Source organism: Echeneis naucrates, chromosome 4 (genome assembly GCF_900963305.1).
Source record: "Echeneis naucrates chromosome 4, fEcheNa1.1, whole genome shotgun sequence".
NCBI lineage: Eukaryota > Metazoa > Chordata > Actinopteri > Carangiformes > Echeneidae > Echeneis > Echeneis naucrates.
The window spans coordinates 14,800,962-14,828,761 of record NC_042514.1 but is presented as its reverse complement, the minus strand read 5'-3'; the positions used below and the strand labels follow the sequence as shown (position 1 = coordinate 14,828,761).

The 27,800-nt window shown below is 38.9% G+C and overlaps 1 protein-coding gene across 4 annotated transcripts in view; it reads left to right on the top strand.

The window, feature by feature from the left end:
• nfic (nuclear factor I/C) overlaps window positions 1-25,883 on the top strand; it is a 34,812-nt gene extending 8,929 nt beyond the window's left edge. For 3 of the 4 annotated variants that reach the window (XM_029499315.1, XM_029499316.1, XM_029499313.1), the window contains exons 2-12: window positions 5,357-5,527; window positions 6,360-6,536; window positions 7,176-7,359; window positions 8,745-8,819; window positions 9,100-9,174; window positions 9,313-9,445; window positions 9,861-9,982; window positions 11,435-11,548; window positions 12,422-12,576; window positions 14,000-14,183; window positions 19,004-25,883. In XM_029499315.1, coding sequence (XP_029355175.1) covers window positions 5,357-5,527; window positions 6,360-6,536; window positions 7,176-7,359; window positions 8,745-8,819; window positions 9,100-9,174; window positions 9,313-9,445; window positions 9,861-9,982; window positions 11,435-11,548; window positions 12,422-12,576; window positions 14,000-14,183; window positions 19,004-19,128 — 1,515 coding nt within the window. In that variant the 3' untranslated portion in view covers window positions 19,129-25,883. Of the gene's footprint in view, window positions 1-5,356; window positions 5,528-6,359; window positions 6,537-7,175; window positions 7,360-8,744; window positions 8,820-9,099; window positions 9,175-9,312; window positions 9,446-9,860; window positions 9,983-11,434; window positions 11,549-12,421; window positions 12,577-13,999; window positions 14,184-17,107; window positions 17,197-19,003 lie in introns of all 4 variants that reach the window. The other variant, XM_029499314.1, reaches the window with a different exon arrangement.
• Window positions 25,884-27,800: the final 1,917 nt, after the last annotated feature.

Here is a 27,800-nt window from a genome sequence, read left to right as displayed (position 1 = left end):
GTCTGCCAACCCCTGGCCAGAAGCCCAAAAGTCAGATATTTGTTGGGTCACCTGCCATGTATTCCCACAAATGTGTTATATTAGATCAGATGCCAGAAAAAGTGTTACTGTACTAAAGTTTAGTGTATAATTTCAAAATATGCTATGCACTGTGATGCTAATGTGGAGGTTATTTCAACCTATAACAAAAAGCAGAAAAAGCAGCAAAAAGCAAATAATAGTCTCACTTTGTGTAGTGATAAAATTGTATAATCCAGAAGCCAGTCGTATATGCATGCAATACTGGTGCGGCGCAGCTGTACACGTATATGGAAACTGAAACTAGCGGAAGCTGCGAGGGACATTTCTTTAGGAATCCTAATGCAGAACCAAAATCAAAATTTCTTAACGATCCCCTTGGAATTAAACGTTTGGAACCAAATCCAGTTTGGAACCATTTCTAAGTACCCAACTCTAATTCTGAGGATGTAAACTTTGGGCCATTATGCGTGACCACAACCATGGGCTTTCCCTTTTCACTGAACACAGTTCTCATTAAGTTAATTACTGTGGTGCAACATGGAACAAAACATTTCTGACCACTTTGAGTTGCAGTCCACCATAGTAACACCGAACTAGCAATCAGTAAGAGCAATCTGGAACGGGTCGACAATGGCCAACTCCATCGTCAGGCAGAGGGACTGGTATCATTGGTGGATCATCAGGACATTAGAGGGGCAGTATCTTACAGGGACAACAACCTGAATTTTTGATCTGAATGACACACTTGTCTGAAGTGCCCAGTCCTTCGACATGTTTTGTATATTTTGTTTGCAGCCAGGCATTTTGTAGAATTATTCAGGTGTTAACTGAGTCATATCTGTAACATCTGCATGTGTGTGCAGACTTTGTTTCATCGTTTCTCTGGCTCCCTACACTGCTGGAAAGTCCTCCTTCGCTCTTTGGCAGCTTTTTAATCTCCCTTGCTGGCATTTCACTGTTTGAGAATGCACTGGCTTCACATACAGCAGATTCCACTTGGTTTGCAATCAGAATGGCCTTATCTAGTGTAGCATCCAGTTTTGTTTATCTTCAAGTTATAAATGTTCAAGTATACCTCAACTGTAGGCCTTTTGGATAATGTGATCTTGTAGTATAGCTTTCTCTGCATTTCCAAAGTCACACAATGCCAGCGTCTTATGTAGAGCAGAGACATACAGCTCCATAGTTTCATCATGCCTCTGTACTCCTTGGCAAAACTTATGTCTGCCAGCAATCACAAAGGAGCAAGGAAAAATAAAACTGGCTTTAAAATGGAGCCCTGTGGTGCTCCACAGATGATAGGAGTAGATTAGCAAAAGGTATTTTCCAGATTTGACAATAAAAAGTCTGTTAGGTATGAAGTAATATGGCAATTTTACTAGTGCAGAGATCTGCATTAGATGTTCAATGTCTTTCAGTGGATACCATCTGAAACCTGACTGAAACATTATTTTCTAGTTTAGTTCACTTTTTTAGTTTATTTGATTTATTTAGCAAAAAACATTGATTTCACTGAGATAAAATTCTTTCCACCAGATTATAGCATGATTCATATACATTTGTATGTGAGGTAGGGCCAAAAGGACACTACAGTCAGGCTGTCCATGCTGTACACTGTGCAGCAATTTGGCTCATGTTAACAAGGTAGTGCTAGAAGATAATGATTTCTTTTTGGTTGGGCTGATTGTGATATATAACATCACCTTCACTGCATTTTATATCTGACAGAATAAGAAAAAACCCCCAGTATTGCATAATGAGAAGTTGAGGCCTATTTCTAGCTTCATAATTGATCTGTTTCATGATTCATTTCTCCCAGTGTGGAAGAACTGCTGTAGGAGATCAGGGGAGGAGAGAGGCTGCTGAACCGAATGCTCAGTCTGGACGTGTTCCAGCTTTTGGCCACTAAAAACTGCTGAGCTAACACCAAGTCCATGTAAAAGCAGATGAAGGCAGATTGGCTGCACTCATTTGTGAACAATGCCTCATTAGCATTTTAAGATTATTCACTACTGCATAATCAATCAATCAATCAATCACTACTTAAGAACCATTGAAATGCTTTTTTTTTTTGCTTAATTGCTTACATAAAAGAAATAAATTACACACAAGATAAGATTGGATACCAGCACTGATAGCAATACATCCACCAAATCTTCCAAACTGAGTAGCCATAGTCAACAGATTAAGTGTCCCGCATTAAGAAAAAACATCTTTTACCTCTTTATGAAATAAAAGAGTGGGGTTTAAGGCACATCACATTTGCTGAAAAGTCATTGCATTAATCCATTGAAGTGTTAATCAAACCAATTGAAAATATCAGAGAAAAGAAAACAATAGTAGAAACTTGAAGCATGTGAGATACAGTTCACCTGAAAATCTTTTTAAGGACCTTGGAAACAAGGTGTCAGGGTTGAGTGTGCATTGTTTCTTAAATTGTGTGCACTCTGATTACTGATATACAAGCTATCTCACACACAAGCATATAACCTTTGTTAGATATACAATCTATATGCATTTGCAGCCAACACAGCAGCATAGTGGTTAGTGCTGGTGCCCCACAATAAGAAGGTCTTGGGTTCGGTTCTGGGGCCTTTCTGTGTGGAGTTCGCAGGTTCTCCCTGTGCCTGCGTGGGTTTCCTCTCACCATCCAAAGACATCATGTTTGGGTTAATTGGTGACTCTAAATTGTCCATAAGTCTGAGTGAGTTTGAGTGGTTGTTCGTCTCTGTCTCTTTGTGTCCTGTCCAGGGTGCACCCAGCATCCCCGTGACCCAGAAATGGATAAGCGGTAGAAGATGAATGCATTTGTACAGTTTGTACAGTTCATTCAGAAAGTCTCAAATACAGTAAATTCCATTTACTGTCATTAGTAACACTTAAAATCATGAGCATCGTTAAGAACAGTTTGTGGCTCTTTGTGCTTCAATTAGATGAAAATATGACTCAGATAATGCTCGTAGATAGAATCTGTGCAAAATGACCTTAAATCAATAACAATCATTTCAATTTTGGCCTTTTACTTGATTAATATTAATTACTAATTACTTTGGTTTTTATCAGTCTCTTTTTTCCCTTTTTCCTTTATTTATTTATATTTTTTTTGCCACACCCTTTTTCAGATTTGATTATCTTCCAGATGATTAAAAAAAGTGCTTACTTTTATTCACCCACATGCATTTTATGTCCCTTTGTTCTGTGTGGTTTTCATTGAAGCTAAAAGTATATTTATTTCTAATTGGGAAATCTAATAATATCTTTCTCAATTGATTTGTCAAACCAACTGCAACTGTATTGCAAAAATATTTTTCTTTCAAATCTACTTTTCCTCAACACAGCAATTAAATATGATTTCTGAAGTGAAGATATGTTTTAATATGTTGCGTCTTTATATATTCAGACATTTTATGAGATAAATCATTGGTCAATACCATACTTGGAACTGCAGCAAATCAATGATTGACATAAAAGTAAAATAAAAATAGATAAGATAATAGAATAAAAATAGATTTAGACAATCATGATTTCATTTGTCATCTAAAGATCCAATGGTGGAAATTTGTGTGGATAGGGCAAAGTAAAGAGAGAGTTTGCATTAATACAACCGCTAACATTGAGTCAGTCACTGCAGGATACAGGCAAACAAACTCATACTACTACTCTCTTCCAACATTGAACCAGTGTGGGCAGTATAGTGCTGGGCAGAGCAAGGAATCAGGAAATAAGAGTAAATGTCACACCACCACAGGTTTTTCACTTTTATGTTAGGAAATCATATTAACTTAGATAGAGATTTTTGTACTGTTGTGCTATATTTGTTCTATAGTGTAAGTAGCACAATGCATTTCCTGCTTCACAGCACTTATATCATCTGTTCTATCACATCCAAAAGATGTTCTATATCCTAGTCTATAGATTGGTAGGTCTAGAATATGGGGAGTCAATGAAGTTCACTGATCTCACTTTTCATGATGCCTGTTGAGACTTAAGCTTTGTGACATGGAACATTGTCCTGCTGGAAGAAGTAATTATAAGATGGTAAACCATAAATTGATGAACATTGCCAGCAACAAGACTGTCAATGGATGCTGACTAATTGACACCAAATTCTGCTGTCTCTGCAGAAATTCAATCAGGCTAGGCTACACCTTTTGTCCCCTGCAGTTACAGCCATTGTACTTGGCTTATAGTTTTTGAAGGAGTTTTTACAGAAGTCACTGTGGAATTTCTCTCAGCCCCAATCTCACTGTTGATTTTCCTCTGTGATTGACTGTTTAGATATTTTCACAGATAAATGTGTAAAGGTGTTATTAATACATTGCTTGGTGAATTTATTACTGAATACACAATATACATAAAATGACAAGAAAACAGATCAATGCTGTCAATAATAATGACATATTAGCTTCTAAAAAAGATGGTCTACATTTTGTATCCTTCTAAGTTTGTTTTGGGCTAAAACTCTCAAAGCTGTAAAGCTGGATCAGTTGTGAATCAATAGCTGGAGACCATTTTAATGTCTACCTTTAAAAAAACATCTTTCAGAAGCATTGGATTAACCAATGATGAATGAGGACATGATTTGGTATAAAAAAGATAAATGATGCACTTCATTTTCAAGAGTTACAACATTTTTATTTATCATATTAGTATAACATTACTAAACATAATTTAAAAAATACATGCAGAGTTGCCAGTAGAGGGTGCACTCTCACTCACTGTTTGGTGGGTTAATAATATACATTATGAATGCAAATTGCATAGTTCTTACGAAGCAGATATATTGTTGTAGAAGTTGGATCCTCATAATTTCCTCCCAAAACATGGCTACACACACTGAATATTTTTAAGTTGTAAAATAGACATGAATAAACATAAAAGACATTTCAAGCAACAGCCTTTTCACCCTCAAACAATTTCAGCAGGGAAGCAATATGTTTTTGTTTCCTCCGCAGCAGTCAGAGTTCAGTAAAAAATATATTAAAAACATAGTGTATGTGTATTTGAAATAGCATTTCAACATATGTGTGTTGTAACTTTGGTGTAAATTTTTAATAAAACACATAGATAAATACATACCTTTGCATCCAATACACTTGTGCGTGCTTGGCTTTGCTGTTATGTGTGTATGTATGTGTGAGTAAGCAAATTGACTCCTGCTAAATCTTTTGTAAGAGAAAAAAGAAGAGTGTGGGAAGAATAATCACAGCACATCCACATCAGACATCAGCTTGAGCCAATGATCCAACTCTTAACTGAGCAAATGGTCAAAGTTGAACTGTCACTGACCATTGTGTTTAACATGCGTTTGTATATGTATTTGTCTGTCATGCAGGATGAGTTCCATCCGTTCATTGAGGCTCTGCTGCCCCAGGTCCGTGCCTTTGCCTACACATGGTTCAACCTCCAGGCCAGGAAGAGGAAGTACTTCAAAAAACATGAGAAAAGGATGACTAAAGAAGAAGAAAGAGCTGTCAAAGATGAACTGCTGGGGGAGAAGGCAGAGGTGGGATGGAGAAGTTGAGTTGTGGACAGTAGAATTAATTAGTTTTATTTCATTGAATTAACACTGCTACTGTTACCTGCAATTAGATAGCGCACATTACTATAACTGAGCTCTTTAAACTATTGTCACCAGCAGTTCTCTCAGCCTAAGAAGAGCTGCAAAGTTAGGTTTTGTTTTTTTTTTTTGGTTACTTTTCCTGGTAACTAGTTACTTTTGTAATGCTGTATCTCAGTTACCAAATTAGTAAATTTTTGTGAGAAGTAACTAGTAACTAATACTAATAACCAACACTGTTAGTGAAAAAATTACGTAGAATCAAATTATTTACATATACTGAGAATAAAGCCTGTTGTGATGCATATAGTGCTTTCCATCTTAGTAAAGCTGAATGGGTGCTGTTACTGCTCTTATCCTCTGTGAATGCCACAAATAACACAGACAGGGGCTAATGAATGTTCCACAATAGAGAAGATGTATAAGTTGTCCAGGAGAGGAAGGGGGCCCAGTGGATGTAAACAACCTCCTTTCCTTTGCTTCAACCAGTCATTATAAATGATAAATCTATGCCTGTCTTTTGTCACTTTTATCTGAATGCTGTGTGCTGGACTATGCCATCTCACTTGTCGGCAGTGCCTGTGTTCAAAAATGTTATTCCATTGTTTCATTTAATTTGCATCAAGTTTAGTTTATGACATCTTATTTGTAGCCCCATCAGTATTTTACAGCAAATTTTTCATATTCCAAAAACAAATTAGTTATACTATAAAATAGTAAATAATGTGCTATTAGAAAATAATTGAATGGATTAATTGACCAATCATTCTTTTCATAGGTGAAACAGAAGTGGGCCAGCCGTCTTCTGGCCAAGCTGAGAAAAGACATCAGACCTGAATGCAGAGAAGATTTTGTCCTGTCAGTCACTGGGAAGAAAGCTGCGTGTTGTGTCCTGTCAAACCCTGACCAGAAAGGCAAGATGAGACGCATTGACTGCCTTCGACAAGCTGATAAGGTGAAAGGGATTCTCTTTTGCTCCAGTTTGCATCAGGTTATGCAGTTTTAGATCGAATGAGTACTTCATAACTGTTTTATTAACAAAATGGGTTTGTGTCTTAGGTCACTAAAGTTAATTTATTCATTCATTCAGTCATCTTCAACTGCATATCCGCTTCTGTCGTGGGACTTACTGACATTTTAGAGTCGCCAATTAACCCAAACATGATGTCTTTGGACGGTGGGAGGAAACCCACAAAGGCATGGGGAGAACATAGAAACTCCTCATAGAGAGGCCCCTGGCCTGGGAATTGAACCCACGACCTTCTTATTGTAGGGCAACATCGTTAGGAGTATGATATGGACAAGATTTCAAAGTCAGGGTTTTTGTCTCATTGAGCGCCAAACCGTTTACAACATTTAAAACCAAAAGCCTAACTGAAATAAACACAAGACAGCACAAGAATAATCTCTGTAGACATCATCTAATTTTATTTGCTCTCTTAATTGAAATGCAATTAATCCCTCACACACAGTACACAGTTAAAGAAATTATAAAATTAATCCATCATTTGTCCGGTATAGATAAATTAAAAATATTCAGTGATTGTTACTCCAACTTGAAGTAGAGTTGCTCAATGTTTTTCCCTTTCCCCAGGTGTGGAGATTGGACCTGGTGATGGTCATCCTATTTAAAGGAATCCCATTGGAAAGCACAGATGGGGAGCGGCTTGTGAAGGGAGGCCAGTGCTCTAATCCAGTCCTATGTGTCCAGCCACGACACATCTCTGTCTCTGTCAAAGAGCTTGACCTTTACCTCGCTTACTATGTACAAGAGAGAGGTATGTACTTGCACATGACACTTTAATATTGCTCTTTTGTATGGGAAATGAGAATCTGTACAATTAGTTGAATTAAAGATGAAAAAAGTGTTGGATTGCTGTAAAACATGACTCAACATAACTTGGTTTACTAATAGTGTCACAGCAACAGTTCACTTTTATTCAGAATTTTTGCTTTTTAGAAGTGAAAAGTAAACCAGAAGTAATAACTGGGCCAACCATAGACAGACAGGAAAACCAAAGAAAGGAGAGGCAAAATCTGGTGAGAGAGGTTGAATGCCATAACAGGGAAACATTTAACTGAGGATTGGAAAGAATGGGCTGATACATAAACTATGGGAATGAGTGACAGATAAGTTGAAGGGTGGAGAAGAGTCAAGTGGCTGACAGTCATGAACTTTCAGGAGATTTTCTGAGAGACAAAAGTTACTACTTTTGTAAAATGTAAGCAAAAAAACTACTCAGTTAAATTAAGGAAACAATATTGGATACATGATTTCGGTTATAATAGGAGCTTTCATGTGTTTCCACATGCACAAACTCTCTAGTAGAAAGCCCTGAGAGTAAACCCCTACAACGTGCAAGATGGAAAAGGCTTGGGTTAAATGATAAATGCAACAAGAGGCATAAAATGAAAGGAAGAACTTTAACAAACAGTACAAAAATTAACTGACAGTGTAACACTTGATTGTGATCAGTTTTTTTCCCTATGATTAAGGAACCAAACCAGTGTTGCTGTCAAGGGCCTTGCAGCCTTCTATGTATGGGGCGCACACATCAGCCACTGTAGTTTTCATGTGTGCTTGCCATTGATGTGCAGTATTGTAGAATGATGGCATCTCCCACAAGGGTGAATATTTTCATTTTAACAGTTTTGCTATTATCAAAAAATTTGCAGAGATTTAACCTACAAGTTTATTTAATGGCAACCAAACACTTTTCCTTGACTCATGGTTAGCTTGGGGCATCCAGGTGACTCTCCTGGTAGAGTGCCTGCCTTTGGACTCACCTTTGGCTGTGGGCTATATGCAACCCCCTCTCTCTTTCCACCAAACTTTCCTTCTGTGGAAAAATTACAAAAATAACTTTAAAAGAAATGTATGTCACAGCATGCATTTTCCCATTTAAAACTCAAGTAATGTAATACAAAAACATTCTGTATACAGATGCAAATGAGTAATTGCAGATAAAAATACCAAGGACTGTTTTTATAACTTTGGATTCTTTTTCAGTGGTTTGATCATGGCAGTCTCAGGCAGTTATGTTCAGACAGCCCATTTGTCATTCACCATTGTTAATATTTTAGTCTTAGTTATCCTTAATGCTCACAGTAGCTTATTGTTAATCATTTTTGTCTTTTTTTTTTCTTTCTTTAACCCCTCCAGAGGCAGAACAGAACAGCAGTCCCATTCGTACAGGAGTGGGTTCTGATCAGGAGGATAGTCGACCGACGACAATGGGTACAGTTTCATTTTCATTACCTCTGTGTATCTGTGCATCCATGTATGTGTATGCGCTATTGTTCCAGTTCTGCTGGTTTAAACTGTGCCCACATTGTTCACAATTTGCTTTTCTAAGTTTCTGGGAGAATTTATAATAATAAGGCAAACTAAACACACAGGGACAGTGGCCATGCAACAATATGCTCCACAAATGCACTTGCTCAAACAGGCTAGATCTGTCACTGGCCTCACACACACACACGCGCACAAACTATGTAACTGCTGTTGTGTTTCACAGATGGTCCTGAGTTCCAGGAGAGTTTTGTGACATCAGGCGTCTTCAGTGTCACTGAGCTGGTCCAGGTTTCAAGAAGTAAGCTCATAGATCATAAGAGAAATGCTTAATGTTTAGGATTATAAATATCTTACATATAATGCTATTTTAAAGGTCATGTAAACATTTGCCATTGCTCCTAGGTGTCAACAACCTGTGTTTTTCCTTTTTGTGTAGCTCCAGTTGTCACAGGAGTAGGACCTAGTTTCTCTGTGGGGGAGCTCCAGGGTCATCTGGCCTATGACCTCAACCAGTCTGTCAACCAGCCAGTTAGTCTCAGACGATCACTGGCAAGCACCTCATCCAGCGGGTAATTACAAACACAGATTCAGACACACATGCACACACTGTTGGGGGTGAAAGATGGGACACGTAAACATATATAGTGAACTGACGATGTCTGGATATAAATGTAAAGTTGAATTGTTTTCAGGTCAACTGTATACCTTTCTAGTATGACATCCATTATATATAAAAAAAAAAAAATCTAATTAATAAAAAAAATTTTTTTAATGATTATTATCATTTGATGATAATAATTTAAATAAATAACATAATAATTAAAATAAAATTGTCAATACATTAAATGTAGTAAAGATTGAACATTTCTGAAAATGTACCTGTTGCTGAAAGATTTTGTTTCTAAAACCTGAAAGCCTCTTAAAAATATTTAAAACGAGGGTGAATGTCTGAGAGTCTGCATGTGTCTGTAAATGTGTCTGCAGGAGTAAGCGTCATAAGTCTGGCTCTATGGAGGAGGAGGCTGACAGTCCAGGAGGAGAGTATTACCATTCACCTTCTTCTCCTGCCAGCAGCTCCAGGAACTGGACTGATGACATGGAAGGAGGTAAACAAGAATGATGCTGTTAATGTCCAGGGTCTGTCAAAGACATAACTGAGCATGTTAGTTTGATATTCAACTTATCTTCCAGCTTTGGAATACCTAACAGTGTTAGTTAGTTTAGAAGCATAAATTAATAAATATATAAAAACTTATGTTTTTTTACTCATTTGTACTGAGTAAAAAACTAAGTCGTGGAAAAAGGGTTCATTGAGACATTGATTTATTGAGTGAGTCACCTATAGGCAGATGATTATGTAACTTTTGTATTTGAAAAAATGAATTATTCTTTCAGCTACACAGAAAAAAGACGGTTAGTAGGTAAGTATTCCGCGACTACCTAAAAGAGTTGCAAAAGCAATAATGTCAGCAACATTGGAACTACAGGGGAGGGGGGAACTGCTGACACCTGAAAAATGGCCAGTGATGGGCATTGTCATAGGCTATTATTCAGTGGTGTTGAGAGAAAGTACATTGAAAATTGAAGATCAGTATGTTCTGAGCTTTCGGTACAACAAGAACATATGAGAGGTCTGCTTGTGGGCTGCCACAACAATCAGAGTGGAGGTCAGAATCAGGACAGATTTTGTGCAATTTGTGGCTGTGTCCAGGTTCAAAGACATGGTGTTATGATAGATTTCAGATGTGAAGCCCCTCATAGAAGGAAGCAACATTAAAAGACTTTCCCATAGATACACAAATAGATACACCTAATCCACACAGTCAAACACCTTTTCTGCACCTAATGAGACAATAACCTCAGGAGGGAGAGAAGTGCTAGAAGTGTAGATTATATTCAGGAGTCTTCGGATATTTAGAAAATGAGTGCCGACGTTTGAGGAAGCCATTCCGATCATCAGATATTATCAGAGGACGGGCGACCTCATGGCGCCTGGCTGTCACGCTAGAAATAATTCTACTTGATGTGTGAAATAATGAAATAGGGTGATATGATCCACATTCTGTGGGGTCCTTGTCCTTCTTAAATAGGAGTGAAATGGCTGTTTGATTGAGTGTATCAGGCAGGGATCTGTTCTCCAGTGACTCGTTAAACATATCTAATAGAATTGGTGCAAGCTTGTCACAGAATGTGTTATAAAACTCTGTCCTGTATCCATCTGTGCTTGGCACTCAGCCATTTTGTATCAATTTAATAGCGTCAATGATCTCACCCACTTGTGGGCCAGTCCTATTCACTGGCCAACCTTTGGTTGACAATGGGGAATTCTAAATCATTGAGAAAGAGGTCCATACCAATACTGTCAGCGGGAGGTTTGAATTTACAGTGGGAGGAATAGAAGGTTTCAAATACTTAACCCTTCCCTAATCCCTAAATGAAATCCCAACTCAAACTAGAAGCAGCTTGGCACCTGAGCGAATGAAATTCAGAAATTAAATAGTTCAAGTACTTTCAGTGAGGCCCAAATGGATATATCTCCCTATATGTGTCTGTTACAGGTCTTTCTCCTCCAGTGAAGAAAGCTGAGCTGGACAGTCCCTCTCCCCAAGAAGACTCGCCAAGACTGGGCTCCTTCACTCAGCACCACCGGCCGGTCATAGCGGTTCACAGTGGTCAGTAGCACAGTGCCACATGCATACATACATAGGTATACATGTATACATAAACAAATCAAAAAACACACATGCAGAATCACAAGGTAGGGGCAGGAATAAGGCAAGTCAGTGATTTTATTCAAGGTTTCATGCAAAGAAAAGTACAGTCCATTTTAGAGGTTAAAACCCAAAACTCCAAACAACCACAAAGAACAAAGAAATCTACCAAATATACAAACCAGGAAAACAGGCACATATCAAAAGATCCCAGTGGCAATACATGAAGAGTGGTGGGATACAACGTAGACTGGAACACAAACAGGGATCTAGCAAAGTACAAAGGCAACCTGCCTGACATTAGTACTGAGGGGTAAATGTGCAAAAAGGTGTGTTGCAAGATGAGCGAGGTGATAGCCGATAGGCCAGATGACCAACAGCAGTCGTGCAAGTGGGTGTGGCAGGTGCATTGGTGGGAAAAGCTGGCAGGTGCTGACTGGAGGATTAGCGGAGGGGTGTGTGCAGGAGAAGCAGCAAGAGGGTGGTGTTAAGAGCAGGAAGCTCCAGCAGTGTCTGTGACATATTTATTAAAAGTCTCTCATATGTGTATGTTTTTGAGTCTCTTTGTGATTACTGAAACTCATGCAGACATAAGCTACATAAATAATGAAAAGGAAAACACTTGTATGTATGGATGCAGCCTGAGTTATACCGACTTATATGACTCACACACATATATACACGCATGCAATACTAGTAATTTATCACTTAAGCATATGTGTGCTTGTTGTCCTCTTTGTACCCCTTCACCTCCAGCATACACACACACATACACACACTCTCACATTCTGAAATATAATGTTATTGATAATTGTATTCTCTCTTTCTGGACAGGTTTGTCTCGCACACACCCTTCCTCATCTCTTCATTTCCCATCCTCCTCTTATTTCCCCCATGGAGCTATCCGCTATCCTCCTCACCTGGCCCAGGACCCCCTAAAAGATCTGGTCTCATTGGCATGTGACCCTGCCAATCAAACTCCCAGCTCAGTGAGTATAACCTGCTCAGAGGTCAGCTCTACGGAGGCTGGCTAGAAGCTAACAAATACATAATGTAGTTCTTCTCCTTTGTGTTACTTATTTATTTCATTCATTCATCTTCAGCCACTTATCCGTTTCTGGGTCACAGGGCAGCTGGAGCCAGTCCCACCTCACGTTGAGCTGGTTAGGGTGGGGTACACCCTGGACAGGCTGCCAGTCCATCACAGGGCCAACACACAGAGACAGACAGAGACAAACAATCACTCACACTCAGTCAGACCTACGGACAATTTAGAGTTTAGATTCAGTTAACCCAAACATGATGTCTTTGGACAGTGGAAGGAAACCGGACCCAAGCAGACATGGGGAGAATATGCAACCTCCGCACAGAAAGGCCCCAGGCCGGGAACCAAACCCACGACCTTTTAATTGTAATAGCGCTAACCACTATGCCGCCATGCTGCCCCTTATTTATTTCTTGCTCTGTAAAATCAGAAAAACTAATATGAGCCAACTGTAGTGCCAATGTGTACCATCTACAGAGCTGCTACAAAGTCACAGACACTAAACATACATGCTAAGACTTGATAAGGTTTGCAGAACTACCACCTAAGTCCAATACAAAGTAAAAGTTCTTCAGTCAAAGTTTTACTTAAATGTCAACACATTGTGAATGCTTGTAGATAGAATGTCATACAAAGACTCAAAGCACAACTAAATTAACAAAAGGACAAAAGAAGAATCACATTCACTAAGATATCTGTTTAAACGACTAAACATGTTTTCTCAAGTATGACCACAGTTATGGAGCGCTGCATATTTAAGATTCATGAATCTTTCCAAAACCTCAAAAACTGACTATAACAATTCAGTCCTCTGGTAAATAATCATTTGTCTTCAGCTTACTTAAAAGAGTGTAAGACAGTTAAGTTAACTTAACAAATGATAATCAAGTAACAGATTCTCAAAATGTTAAAACGCTAAAGACATTTACAGTTACCTTTGTAATTAAATTGAGCTCAAGTTGAAAAGTAGACAGCACTGTAAAACAGAAAGCTCTGAATCCATACTACTAGTTAACCGGTTTACATCTAAAAAAACTGGCGACCTGTCCAGGGTGACCCCACCCTCGCCCAATGTGAGCTGTGATTGGCTCCAGTGATCCGGAAACAGGTAAGTGGTAGAAGATGACTGAATGAATTAATGACTTATATCTTCTCTGTAAGTGCCATGATTGCTCAATGACACTGTGATCTGTGCATCTGTTTCTGAGCTCATACACAAACTTCTTCATAGTTCTTTGCTTCACAGAAGGAAAAGATGTATAAAATGGTGAGGAAAAAAGCACTTAGTAGATAATTGAACTGCTGATGAGTTAGCAGGAATGTAACATATGCAATGCGGGCTATCTTTCTTTTTTTTTTTTTTTTAGCTTAATGGCAGCAACCAGATTAAAGTTCCCAGTCACTACATCTCATCACAGATGTTGGCACCTCCGGGACCAGCACCATCGCTGGCCCCTCCCCCATCTTCTATACCGAGGCCGACACTGCCTGCAGAGTCAAAGGCCACCACAACCTCTTCTGATGGGGGGGCAAACTCCCCCACGTCACCCAGTAAGTGTCCAAAATGCTAACAGATTTGCACTGGCTATATATGAGAGGCCTGACACAAGACATAAACATATACACATGACCCTCTGATGGGTAAATAGAATATTTGATCATTTACAGTCAAAGAACGGAAAGAGTTAGGGTTTATTAGTGTAAATACTCCTGGGTGGTATTCCAGACTGACAGCACACATAATACTAAAGTGGCCACATAGTATTTCAACTTTATATAAGGCTGTGCATTTTCTTGATAGAATGGTTACCTGAAAGTGTTATCTGTGTGTTGTGTTACTGACCGTTACAAACATAAAAGAGCCGCACCACTGGAGTGGGTCATATGTTCTCATTTTATGATAACAAGGCAAGAACTTAGTGACATCATCCAGCATGTTTTTATGGCGCCAGCTTGACACAGACAATCTCTGTGAAGCTGTTGAGTGGCCTCAAAAATTTGAGATTCCTTTACCATAGCCACTAATTGCATTAGGTTGTGTGAGTTCAGCACCCGATTCACTGACAGAAACTCATTTCATAGTGTGACTTTATTTTTAGTACAGTGGCGCTGAGATCTCAAATCACTGAAACTTAAGAAAACACATGCAAATACAGAAAACACAAATACATTTCAAGTGCTCAACCAAACCAAACCAACTGAAAAGCATCCAAATACACAAACACTCTAGGGATGCACAATATTGGATTTTCAGCTGTATCTGTTATGCCAATATTTTATAACCAGTTTGGCTGGTAACAGGTATTGATACTGATATTTTTTCCTCCTAATTGCAGAGATCATCTAGTTTCCTCTGTAGCAGAACAAACATACAGTATTATTCTTTGTACTTCTTATCGCATTGGCCCATTGATAGTTAATTTAGCGATTCTAATGGCGTGCCAATAATATTGTGCAGCCTTAAAATGCACTGTTGTCAGTATTTGCAGCACACGTTATCAAATTGAAGGTGATTTGTGAATCTGTTTGTATTTTGACTATTTGCATGTATTTTCTTAATTTGCAGTACATGAACTTTCAGGGCCACTACATGAATGTGCAGTACAGCTCAAGTGGCACAGTGCATGGCTGAGATTCACTAAGTTTAATTAAGTCCAACTTAACATGACAAGTTGAAATTATCACGAAATTATTATTTAATTAAACATTCACATTTCTCATGGTTGTCAAACAAATGTAATTGGAAAAAAAGAATAAGATGTATCCTCTACCAGTCGTCTGAAACTGAACATGGGTTTAATCACATTAAAATATCCCAAACGACTACTGGACATTAGAAACCACTGAGAACTTATCTCACCAAGCTTTCGGTTGTGACCAACTTAAGAAATGCACAGGGACAAACTGAGAGAGAGGGAGATGGAGCAGCTCACAGGAGAGCTGATGGACGTGGACCGCAATATTCACCATTGTTGGTTACATGTATTCATTAGTTCAGGTTTAGATTTCTGAATTACTTTCTTTCTTTCTTTTTTTTTTTTTTTTTTGAAAATTAAATCCATGGAAGATCAGTGGCTAATTAAGGATACTTCTGAAATGTGTTTTCTATAACTTTGATTAACTTTTAAACATGTTGATGGAAAAGCACCTGTATGCCTGGTTTCTTTGACAGATCATTGGTGACTAACAATATATTTCTGTGGTCTAATGCTGGAACTTTGCTGTGAGGAAGTTCTTATTATTGAGCCCAAATGTAACTGACAGATAAAATAGGAAGGAAGATTGACATGTCGTGATTATACAAAGGTTGACTTGTCTGAAAGAATTATAAATAGCTTTTGTCCTTACGAAGATTAGATCTTATTGCCATTGCTTTGATAAACTTTTGGCCCTGTGTTTTACACTAAATATTAAAAACATTTATAGGTGGTTGTACACCATAAATATTATGTCATCCCCAAATTGTAATAATGTAATTATATTTTAAGTTCATAATTGATTTTGGGAGCACAACCTGACAAAGCATCCTGACCCTGAGGTCAATTCAGCAGTTGCTCTGAAGTTAGTGGTTGTGTGACAGAAAGCTCATATGGTCATGTCATATCGTCAATGAATCAGGTACTCATTATAAAACTTGATCTTCTCTCCCATTATGTGACCACAAAATCAGGTTTGTACCCTGAAGGATGATGGGTTTGTTACAAGCTGCTTAGTGTTTAGCAGGTCGTGCAGCTTTGCATGTTTTGACTTTGTTTTGTTCAATGAGCTGTGATAATTTATCTACAGACCTAACTAATTGAATTACAGTATTATATATTTACATTTTTGTTTAATAATATGTGTTGTATCACTAAGAGCACTCTGGAGCATCTTTTGGTTTCTAACCGCTGGTTCAGTTTTAATGACAAGATATGATAATGTTGGTTTGTTGGTTTGTCCACTCCTCAGTCTTGGTTGTCCATATCTATATATAGAATAGTGATTACTGTTGTGTTTGGTTTCCTATTGTAATGTGATACCACAACTGCTCAGCCAATGAAACCAAATGAAAGCATTGTGCAACAGTGCAAGGACCAGAACAGAGGAACCACAAGTAGATCCTGGGTGAAGACCAATAGATTAACATGATATTGTGAACATTAAGGTCATGCTGAACAAATAAATTAATAGAGCCAGGTGTGACAAATTTGTGAATTTTGTAATTGGCAGATTCACAACCTGGAATACCTCTCAGGATTATTTGAAGTCCTTGAGTATAAAATCTACCAGATACTGAGTGAAAAGGTGAAGTGTGCCGTGTGAAGTTGTATATTTCCCACCAGTTTGAGATCAGAGTTGGGATCTGATGTTCTTCTTTGTTGTAGTTCCTTTGTCTGATTGAGAGATTTTGTTTAGTGCTGCTTCATGCAACTTTAAAAGATATATGGAGTTTTGAGACATTAAGAGACTGATGTTGATAACACCAACACCCTCAGCATACTCGGCCCCCGGGACCCCCCCTGCCAATCGCTCTTCCTTTGTTGGAGTCACCCCGAGAGACCCAGGTGGACTCTACCAAGCCCAGGTTAGTATGGTTCATTTGACATTACCAAATTCAGTTTTGAGGCGATTCAGAGGACACCACAAAACCCAGATTGTTGGAGTTCATGAGCCAACAGTATCCCTCTCAGACTTCTGTCACTACCAAAGAAAGGTAAATAAAGGCTATTATAGTCTAGCATAGCAAAAGTCTGTTTAAAACAAGAATTACATCTCAAATCTGGTGTCTCAATTTATCATGGAATATGATTGCTTTTAAGTTGCTCTTTCATTCTAAATTCATCCCATTGAAATCAGCAATTAACCGACACCTCAGCACTCTAAACACCCATGAGTCACTTTTGGCAAAATAAATAATCTATGTGCAGTAAATCTCTCTCATCAATTAGCATCTTCAGTCTAATACCAGGACCATCTCAGCTGTCCAAGTAGTGAAAACATTTTATTAGTCAGACAGTTGTAAGAGTTATGTCAGTGAGTGACAGATTGAGTGAGTGAGCAAGTGAGTATAGGGATGCAGATATGTTGGTCATGTAGTAGAGTGGTGAAGAAATACACAGGTGAGCAATGAAAGGGAAAACCAACATAAAATGTCTCCTGGACTTTGATTCTCCAAGTCTCTGAACTTTTAATGATGGTGGTGAAGTGTTCTTGGCAGTGGGCAGAGGCGTCTTGGCTGTGAAGGCCAAAGTATATGATTCACATCATTATGACTCTAAACCGGTGGTTCCCTAAAGGGTTAGGACCCAGAAGGTGCCTCTTTTCCTGTGGAAACACCAGACAGGTAAACTCCTGCTCAAAGCCACTTAGCTTCTTTTCGTCTGAGTTAAGTTTGGATCGTGTTTTGTTGCTGCATTGCACACTCTCTCTCTCTCTCTCTCTCTCTCTCTCTCTCTCTCTCTCTCTCTCTCTCCCTCTCTCTCTCCCTCTCTCTCTCTCTCTCTCTCTCTATTTCAGTGTATTTAATAATTTAGTCACAACTAAATAACTAAACAAATGGTGATATAAGTTCTGCAGTGGATGAATACAGTCAAAGTTTCAACTTCTATAATGTGCCTAAATTATTGGAGGAATAGATGGTAAAAGGGGAAACAGAAAAATCTGGTGAAATCAGCCCCTGAATTAAATAGGTTACTGCTGATCCGCTTCACCATGCAATCTGCAATTTCAATGTCAGTGGTGAATGGTGGAGCAATGACGTATATTTTTCAGGCATAGGCATGAATGAACTCACACACCCTACTGACAATTTGTATGCCTACCCAGAGGTAGGTGGGCAGATTGTGAAAACGTCAGGGTGGGCTTGGCTCATGCATTTGGTAGAGTAAATTGTGAAGAGAAGTCTGACGGAAGACGCAGCATGTAGTGGATTTTTAATCTGGCTCAACGGATTACTGAGGCACAGGATAGAACCGGGTTAACAAAGACCTTGACCTCGAGTAAATACTTCATGGCCTTGAGAGCTGTTACCATTGAAGCCAGCTGAAGTGTGGTGAGGACCGAAGTATGACTTTGAGTCAATTTTGCCCATAAAACACAAACACACATACCTCGGTTTCAGAAAGATATATATTTTTTGTAATTATTTTATTTATGATGATTGTATTTCCAGAATTGTGTGTAATGTTCTGATGTAGACATTAGGTGTGATCAGCAAATGATTTAAAGCCATACGTACTAGTAGTGCTATTATCCTCTACTTGAGAAATGCATGCCTATTCATATACACACACACACACACACATATGAAGAGATCCTGTTCTCATATATATATATATATATATATATATATATAAAGTTGCAATTGAATTGTCTTTGTGTATCTGTTCCAGTCATGGTATCTGGGCAACTGAGTGACCTCTGGAGGAAAGGTGACTGTTACGGAAGTGCTGTCCTGGAAGAGAGGAAACAATCTTGTCCAGACATTGCCAGAGGAAAAATATATTCAGCTTTGTAGAAGCAAAACCTGTGGTCATACATATATATAAATATACAGTGAAGTGTATTTAGATATGTGTGTGCACCCAGCAGAGACAGCGTAGATGGAAGACGCTGCTCTCACTCCCCAGAATGTACTAGGCTATATGACACTAAATGGTTCTCACAAATGGCCAATCACATGAGATGTGATCTTCAAGTGGAAGTGGGGGATTGACGTGGATATCCGGTTGGTCCAGATGATCTTCAGACCAGAATGAGGCCTCAACACACCAGATCCTGAGAAGCCTATAATCTAACTGTGTCCCCAGGATGAGGCCTGTTGCCCTGGGATGGATGTCAGCCTTTACCCCTGCACCTTTATTCTCTACACTAAATCCAGTATCAGGCCTCTTCCTTGGGACAGACATAGACCTCATGCCCCACCCCACCCCAACACCCAGAATGCCCCCTCCGCTGCAGGTGCTGCTTATAATATATGCAAATAAGCCTCCCTTATTTTCTGAACCAACTAGAAAGAGAGATCCTGTTGTTAATATGTAAAGTTTCTTTGCACTTTTTGATATGTTATTGATACATCTGAAGAAAATTAAGAGTTGAACCAACACCTTTTTTTTTTTTCTCTCTCTTCCCACCTAAAGACAGAGGCTTTGTCTTTTTTATTGACAATCATTAGCCTGAAACCATTCATTTGCTTTGCAGGGCTCATGTTTTAAGACTGATTGTGCTTTTTTTATCAGAAAACAATGAGTAATAGTGGAGTAAAAGAGCTATATTCATGCCTCCTCGAACACAACACGCAGTGCTACAGTTGGACCGTGGTATAGAGTGACCAGTGGCACTGGGCCTTCGCAGTACAAAGGCCCAGTGTAGTGGAGAGTATCTTTTTACATGAATATCCTGCTGCTTTCTTCCTGACTAATGCTGATCATTTTGTCATGACAATACTGATCCAAACAGTCGAAGGCTCAGTGTTTGGAGGAAACAAGCACCTGCCCGAAGGAACCAGCTCAGTGGACCTGAAAAAGAAAGATGCATTAAAACCATGTGGCAGCATTGCTAGCTATAAACTGGCTGCTGGATGCAGTGACTCTGAAACTGTAGCACCCCCTGTGTGTGTGTGTGTGTGTGTGTGTGTGTGTGTGTGTGTGTGTGTGTGTGTGTGTGTGTGCGCGCGTGTGTGTGAGTGTGTGTTTAAGAGAGAGAGAGTTAAAGTGAATGTGTGTGTGTGTGTGTTTGTATGTGTCTGCATGTGTAAATTTGTGTGTCAGTGTATAAATATGGTTCTTCCATTTCTACACTCACACCCTGCTCTGTTTTGAGGAGGTGTTGCGTAGATTTAGTTTGTGTCTCAGAACACTGCAGCGGATTTTGTGCTTGTGCGTTGGTCGATCAGAGAGACACATTGAAGGCGTTTTATACAATGATCACATTTAAATATTTGATGATGTGGCAGATAATGAAACTGGAGTGCTGTGGTGGGTTTTTTCTTTAAGTCGTCAATGCTTTGACAACAAGTCATGCATGTAATGACTTGAACTGAGCACAAAAGCCAGGTGACCTGTCAGGCTCTAGAAATGACTGGTGGTCTAGAAGGTGACAGGTTCTGCACCATGCAGCTTGACCTCAACCCACCCTGAGAGACCTGTGGTAGAGGGGCAAGCAGGGCTAGGGCTGGGCTAGACAGATTAGCAGAAACAGTGCTGGGTTTGGTTTTAGGTCAGATGCCAATGGTTTACCAATCGCAACGAGCAAAGTAAGCATTTAAAACCAGTTCATAGGTTCTCACCTTATTTTGTGTGTCCAGACTTGGCACCAATATTAACATCATGACAGAAAGACAAAGCTATATTCTGTTATGGCTTTTCACAGCTTCATTAGTAAACAAAATCTTTTAAAATGCTTAAAGTTTTACATAAACTTTAAATAGCTCAACTATTTGACAAACAGCATCATCCACCATTTGGTGCAGTAGGAGTAACATAGAGTAATATGTCAGTTCATTGGACAGGAACGACTCAGTCATGAATTATCTGAAAAAAAAAAAAAGGAATAAAAATTTCTATTTCTAATTTCTAAAAACTATATCACCCTGTAGGCAAGACTCCAAACACAGAAGCTGAATGCATGCCCTTTTTTTGTTTCAAACACCATCTTTTTAAAGATGAAAGTGAATATGTTTAAATTAGCTACTAATACTTTACAAAGAGTGCCATATTTTCTTTTCTGTGGCTCTGCAAGCACATAGCAGTGTATTTCACTTTCAGCTTTTTTTTTTGCTTTTTTGTTTTGATTAGATATTTTTTACTTATCTTGGGCATGTGCTTAGTTAACGGTCTGGTGTTTCTATGTTGAAGTGTGATCAGAGTCAAAGCTGAGCATATATTTGCCTATATCTATAAATAGGAACTGGAGTGTTTTTGCAGACATCCATCATTTGGCCACTTGTATTCTCTTTGGAAACAGCAGGATAAACATTATCTCTGTGATGCTGCAGGTGTCTTCAATTTCACTGGAAGATTAAATGTCCTCCAAGTGTCTAGTGACAGAATGGACATCCAGCAGGTTTACAAAAAACATTAGGTTCAAACACTGGTTTTTCTCCAGGAAAGAAAAAAATTCTCATTCTGGACAGAAGACAAACAACTCCAGAAGGATGCAACTACTTCCACAAATATATAATGATCTGACTTTTACTCAGAATACAAAATACATCCTTGGCTGATCCATGCATGACCAGACCAGACTATTTTCTATTAAAAGTTTTCAAATCTATACCATTTGCATTTATAACTTTTAGTGCCAAATGATTATTTTACTGACTGTGACACATTTTCGGCTCACACAGAGGTGAATTCTAAAATTTGCTTTGCTTTCAGTCTGAACACAGATGTGTCTGTTCCTTTCCCATTATTGGGGTCAATGTTGACGACAATCTGTGCCTCTTGGGTGTTCAGATTTTCCGCTGAAGGTGCTGATATGTGCTGGGTTTTGGTAGGGCGAGGTTTATGGTTTGGTTAAAGTTGGCTTAAAGCTGATGTATACTGCATGGTGCTGCCCTGGTCGCTGTGCTGACCTGATGAATGCATGGCTCAAACTAATGATACCTCTCCCTTAATCCTGCTCTTCCTCCTACTCCTCCTCCTACTCCTTCTGGACTCTGTACAACGTCACAGGGCACTGGATGGAAGGGTTATCGATTTCTTTGAATTTTAATAATTGCCCTGTTGTTAAACTTCTATTTTGCACGATATATCATAAAACACATTATGTGCCTTGCCTTTAGTTAAAGAACAATATTACATTATGGAAAAGTGAACATACTTTTCATGGTACAGCTGGTAGCACTTATAAAACAAAGAGAAAAAAAATCTGCATGTGTGATTGCTTGGCATTAACCAGTGTAGCAGGTAGACAGTTTTAGGTTAAACAGTGGCAATGAAATACTGAGACACATGCCTCAGTGTTAGCTCAATGGAAACTTTCATAAGCTTCAGAAGAGGCTGGGAAAAGCCCTTATTATGTGTTACCATCCACCTAAATAAAGTCAGCTAATGTTTACAGTCTGGCATTTTGGGGAAACACACATTAGCTGTCATGCTCAGAGTCACAGGAAGGTAAATTTCTTCTACTGGAAACGGTGTGGAAAGTGTTTAGTCAAACTTTGTGCCAAGTCCAGCTAATCCCAAGTTATCTTAATTCAATGGCCAACTATTACTTTTTTGTCATTTTTGACCAGATATTAATAGTTTCATCAACATACCGCGTTTGCTGAGGTGTCATACAGCGATCACATATGTGGGGAGATGTAAACCACTATTATCGTTCAAGAGTGGCCACGGATCTGATCCACCCTCTATATGCAAACACCTGTTGTCAAGTTCTAAGCTTGATTTGATGATGTTACAATGAACCATCTTCATGACAAGTGAGCAAACTAGCAAGTGATGAAACCTTGAGTTAAGATTATTTAGGCAAACTACTGTTTTCAAGGTGAAAAATGAACTGGACACTTCTGGGTAAGCTAGAAATGTAGTTCCCACAATGTTGGGCTGTTCCTTTAAGTAAGTTTTTTTATTTTTATTTTTTTAATTTGCCGTCACCAGGTGTGGATCGCACTGAAAGAGCTGATCTAGTTCAGTGGCTCTGCTGTTTAAAGGTGAAGTGTTGGAGGCCACTGCTGACACCACTCACTGAAAGGTGAACTAGATCCCAGTCATCTCAGTGTGATTTACATGAAATGTTATATAAGGGTATGGTTACAGTTATGGCCACCTTGGATTAGATAATGGCACTTTACAAAAAAATATTGTTTCTGAAGGTGAAGTCTGTCTGAAGTCCTTCCTAAATATTCACAATAGCCACAAAAGCCATGGTGGAGACTTCTGCTCTGTCAGATGCAGTGTCAAACACATTTGGAAGTGTTTATTACAGGGGAACATTTTCTACAACATTGTGAATATTTTGTCAGCGGTATAGTCAATGTGGCTAAGCCAATAAAGCTACTTTGATGTTAGGTTTGGGCCTCAAGACTTTACAGCGCTGTTATTGGCCCTTATAGCGCCGTCCATTTGCCTGTATGATGATCATATGACAACATGCAACATGGATCTGCTAAAAGCCCTTGATGAGTTTCACTTTTATATGGATGCATGCACTTAATACTATTCTTATCCTTTGGCTTTTAGGTTTTTATTTTTATTTTCTCTTACGTTTTCAGCATTATGTTGCTTGTAGATTTATAGTTTAAACACAGCAGTGTGTATAAAAATATGTACAACATAAAAAGATGTATAGAATATTTGTTTGTCGTGCATTTTACTATGGCTAAGCCACTGAATGTTGGACCCATGAGATGGGTTGGCTGGTAGTGAAGTTTAACCATGTGGGAGACATGGAAATGGTAGAGGAGGGGAAGCAAGTGGAAGTTAAGTTAGGGTGAAGTAGAATGAAATAGGATGTGTTCAAAGAGTACATATGTATGCCAAGCCTGCACAATCCTCTAAATGTGTTATTGTAGTAATCAACAGTATTGAGCAAAGTCTGTGACTGGATCTGAATCACAGTGACAGACACTGATGACACACTGATCAGCTGTTAGCAGCAAGATTTGTAGACAAAGTAATCTTCTTCTGAAATGAGCTTTGCGTGCATTGTGCACACTGAGCTGTGGCCGATAAAATCTTTGCTTCTGTAGTAGCAGCCATATAAAAAATGCCCTGAAATGTTGCAGACTTACTGCAGTTTGTTTGGATAGATTAGATTAATTGCACAGTTCAGTAGTTACACAAGTTCGTGTCAAACATGCCATACCTAAAAGAATTATGTTGTTGTAATTTGAAAAGTTGAGTGAAAATGAGGAGTGGAGAAAAGTATTTGATCAAAAAAAAAAAAAAAATTACCCAACAGTCATAGTTTTGAAAATTCAATCCACTCCAAGCTTTGGTGGATCTGAGGAGGCCAGAACAGAGAGGCATCACAGGGAGCAGCACAATGCTATAAAAGAGCAACATGGCAGGTCCATGGCCTCTTTACTGCCCCACAGAATCTGATCCATCTGAAACTGATGGAGAGTCTGCTTTGATCGCACAGACCTTACACCCACCGCTATACAACAGGACCATACCAGATCTGACAGAATCAGATCCAGGGTCAGGCTCTGAATTGTAGCAGCTCTGTTCTGATGGCTCGAAATTTATAAATTATTTTCCTTTTATCGCACATCTATATATTGGTGCAGGGTCTAGAACAGCAGAATGATTCATCCAGAGGTTCATCAGCAGAATGAGGTGAAACTGATTCAACAGATGACTCTTAGACATGGATGGTTATAATTACAACTTGTATTCTCCCAAACACAATATTCTGGCTGTAATAATGTCCTACATAAAATGGCTATGGCTGTACGTCCAACTTTATGTTCTGGGATATCTCTGTGGTCATGTGCTGGTGCCAGAAAGAAAATTAGGCAATATGAGCTGAAAACATTCTACACTTAAAATGAAGGCCGTACTAAATGCAGGACAAGTTCAATACAATACTGCACAACCAAATACAAAAGCTATAGCCAAAAATGGTTGCATACAGTGCATCACCTCGCTTGCAATTGATCAAAGATGATCAAAGGTGATGTACACTGGAGAGGAGCTGTTACAGAACAGTGTGGTGGCTCTAACAATGACCAGCATTACTGTGTATTTTGTACTATAGAGGTTTTATTACTGCTATGACTAAGGCAAAAACTAATTTAGGCTCATCACCCGCAGAGAGGATGTGCGCAGTATCTGAATGTTAAAAAGAGTATATTTTCTAAGCTTGGTCCTATCTTGGATGTGGATCCTGGCTGTCAGAAGAGGTTTGATTCTGTGGTGAGGCAGGTTGTGCTTCCTCCCTGTTACTAACAATCTGACTTTATGACCTAACACAGGCCAGCTAAGTGGGAAACAAATCCACTCTGTCAGCCGTCTTGTTTCAGCTGAAAGTGTTTTAAGCTTGTGTCTCTGTGGTTCTGCAGCAAAAATAGAGATATTTGATTATCAGTAATGAAATAACACAACCAAGCCAATATGCAACACTTTGCCCAGGCCTAGATAACATTATAGTATGTATTTGGAAATTTTCAATCTTAAATCAAGTACTTGAACTTGGAGATTAAACTGTCACTCTCCTCTGCTAAGGCAGAGTGTTGGCATGCAGGCTATAAATTCTGCTGCTCTAAAAAAAACAACAACAACAACAAAAAAAAAACAATAAAAAAGCAGGTAGACAGCAGCATGACAACTGAGAAAAAAAAAGAACAACAAAAACAAAGATGATTTCAACAAGCAGTGTCTCATTTTACTGCGAGTTTCATTTGTTCTTTTGTACACTGTGCTTTGGAGTACATTTTGTATTCAAATAGTAAATGGTCGGCTGACACACTTCAGTTTAGGGGTTGGTGCTCAGTATTTAGAACATCACCAGTCCAATGCAGATTGGGCATGCCGGGCCTGAGATGACAACAAGCCATAAAACAACCCACAGAGTTCAAGAAGATCTAGAGGAAACACTGGCAGGCTTCTGACATGAAATTTGACTTCAGTTGCTTTATGGTTCACTACAAATGTGGTTAAGTCACATATGCATATCTACATATCTAATGAGGAACAGAAGAGAGAGCAAGTCAGCAGTTTAATGCTAATTGATGAATAGTTAATAAGGATTTTCTGAGGAGTGCTGAGGCCACTGCAGCAGAGTATTTGTCTGTCTCATGTTTAATTTTGTAGACTAACCTTATGGAGAGAAGCTCTTTATCAATTCTAGACAATAAATTCAGTGCCCTGAATAACTGAAAAATCTATTAGCTGGACTAGAACTACTTTACAGGCTTTATTTGTGTGGGATCTATTTGTTAACTATGCATTAGTTCGTTAAATGTCGGTTGTACCAGTTCAACTCCTGAGGATTTTGTACCTTGTAGTGCAGCGTAACTACCAGACCTTTGTTTTGTCTAAATCTAGAGCTGGTGTGTGTCATGCAGTTGTTAGTGTCTCTGTCCTGTCAGTGTTACTGCAGAAACCACTGGATCAACCTCATGTTTCAAAAAACTAAGGTGGAAGTGTTAAGGCCCCTAGGTTGACATGATTGAAGTTGATTCAAGTGGCGGCAGGTTGAAAATCCAAATTCGTACCTGGCGCAGTGTGTTGATTATGGCATTATTCATTGGCACAGAAACTGGTCTGATGTTCTCCCTCAAGTTCCCTCTAGTTTTTTCTTCTCTCTGTGGGACAAACCAAGTGCTGTTCTGAACACTTTTGCACTGTTAGCAGAGAAAAACCAAACAAAGTCTAAGGACGACGTAAAGATGCATATCAGTCAGAAACAACTGCGTCATGACTGTGATTGGTGGGTTCAAGTTAGTGTTATTAACAGTTGTGACTGTAACTAACAGTATTAAGCTGGTGATGATTCCTGCTTCTTGGCTGAGCAGTTAATCAGATCTTTATCTGAAAACTGTGTGAGGGACAAACGGACTGTCAGATATCTGAACAGTTGTGTTTTGGGGGAGATGCTTTCAAAGAGGGCTCTTTTCTACAAACTATTAATGTGACTCAACACTCTACCCCACTGCTGCTGTTGCCTGAAAACCTTTTAACTCTAATTTGTCTTTCTTTGTGTTCTTTCTCATTTGAATTGCAATGAGTTTATTTTTAATGGCCCTTCAAAACCTTTTTTGTAATTCAGCCTCACAGCAGATGGAAAACTTTTCTTAGTTACTGAGAATCCGATTTTGTAGTTTTCCTGTGACAGTGATACTGATTATTCTCTGTATCTGTGGGTCTGTTGCCTCTGCACGCTGTTTACTCCATGTGCTGAAGGCAATTTGTAATGAACGAAAGAGTTGTTTCTCAGAGAACATTTTAATGCAGTCTCATATTTTAAGGATTTTTTTTTTCTCATACTTTTTCAGATATTATATTAAAGGACTGCTTTGCTTGCTTCCAGATATGTATCCCTCACATCAGACAGATCAGGGGCATGAACAGCTTTCATCAGTTATTGCATGACTACAGTCCATACAGACCGCAGTCCTTTTCACATTAAACATGCTTCAGGCCATGATACAGTTCAGCGAGTTTGGCGTGACTGTAAATCTTTATGTCATTTATGATGTGGTCCCCCAGAACCTGCAGACGGTGGATAGGATAGCGC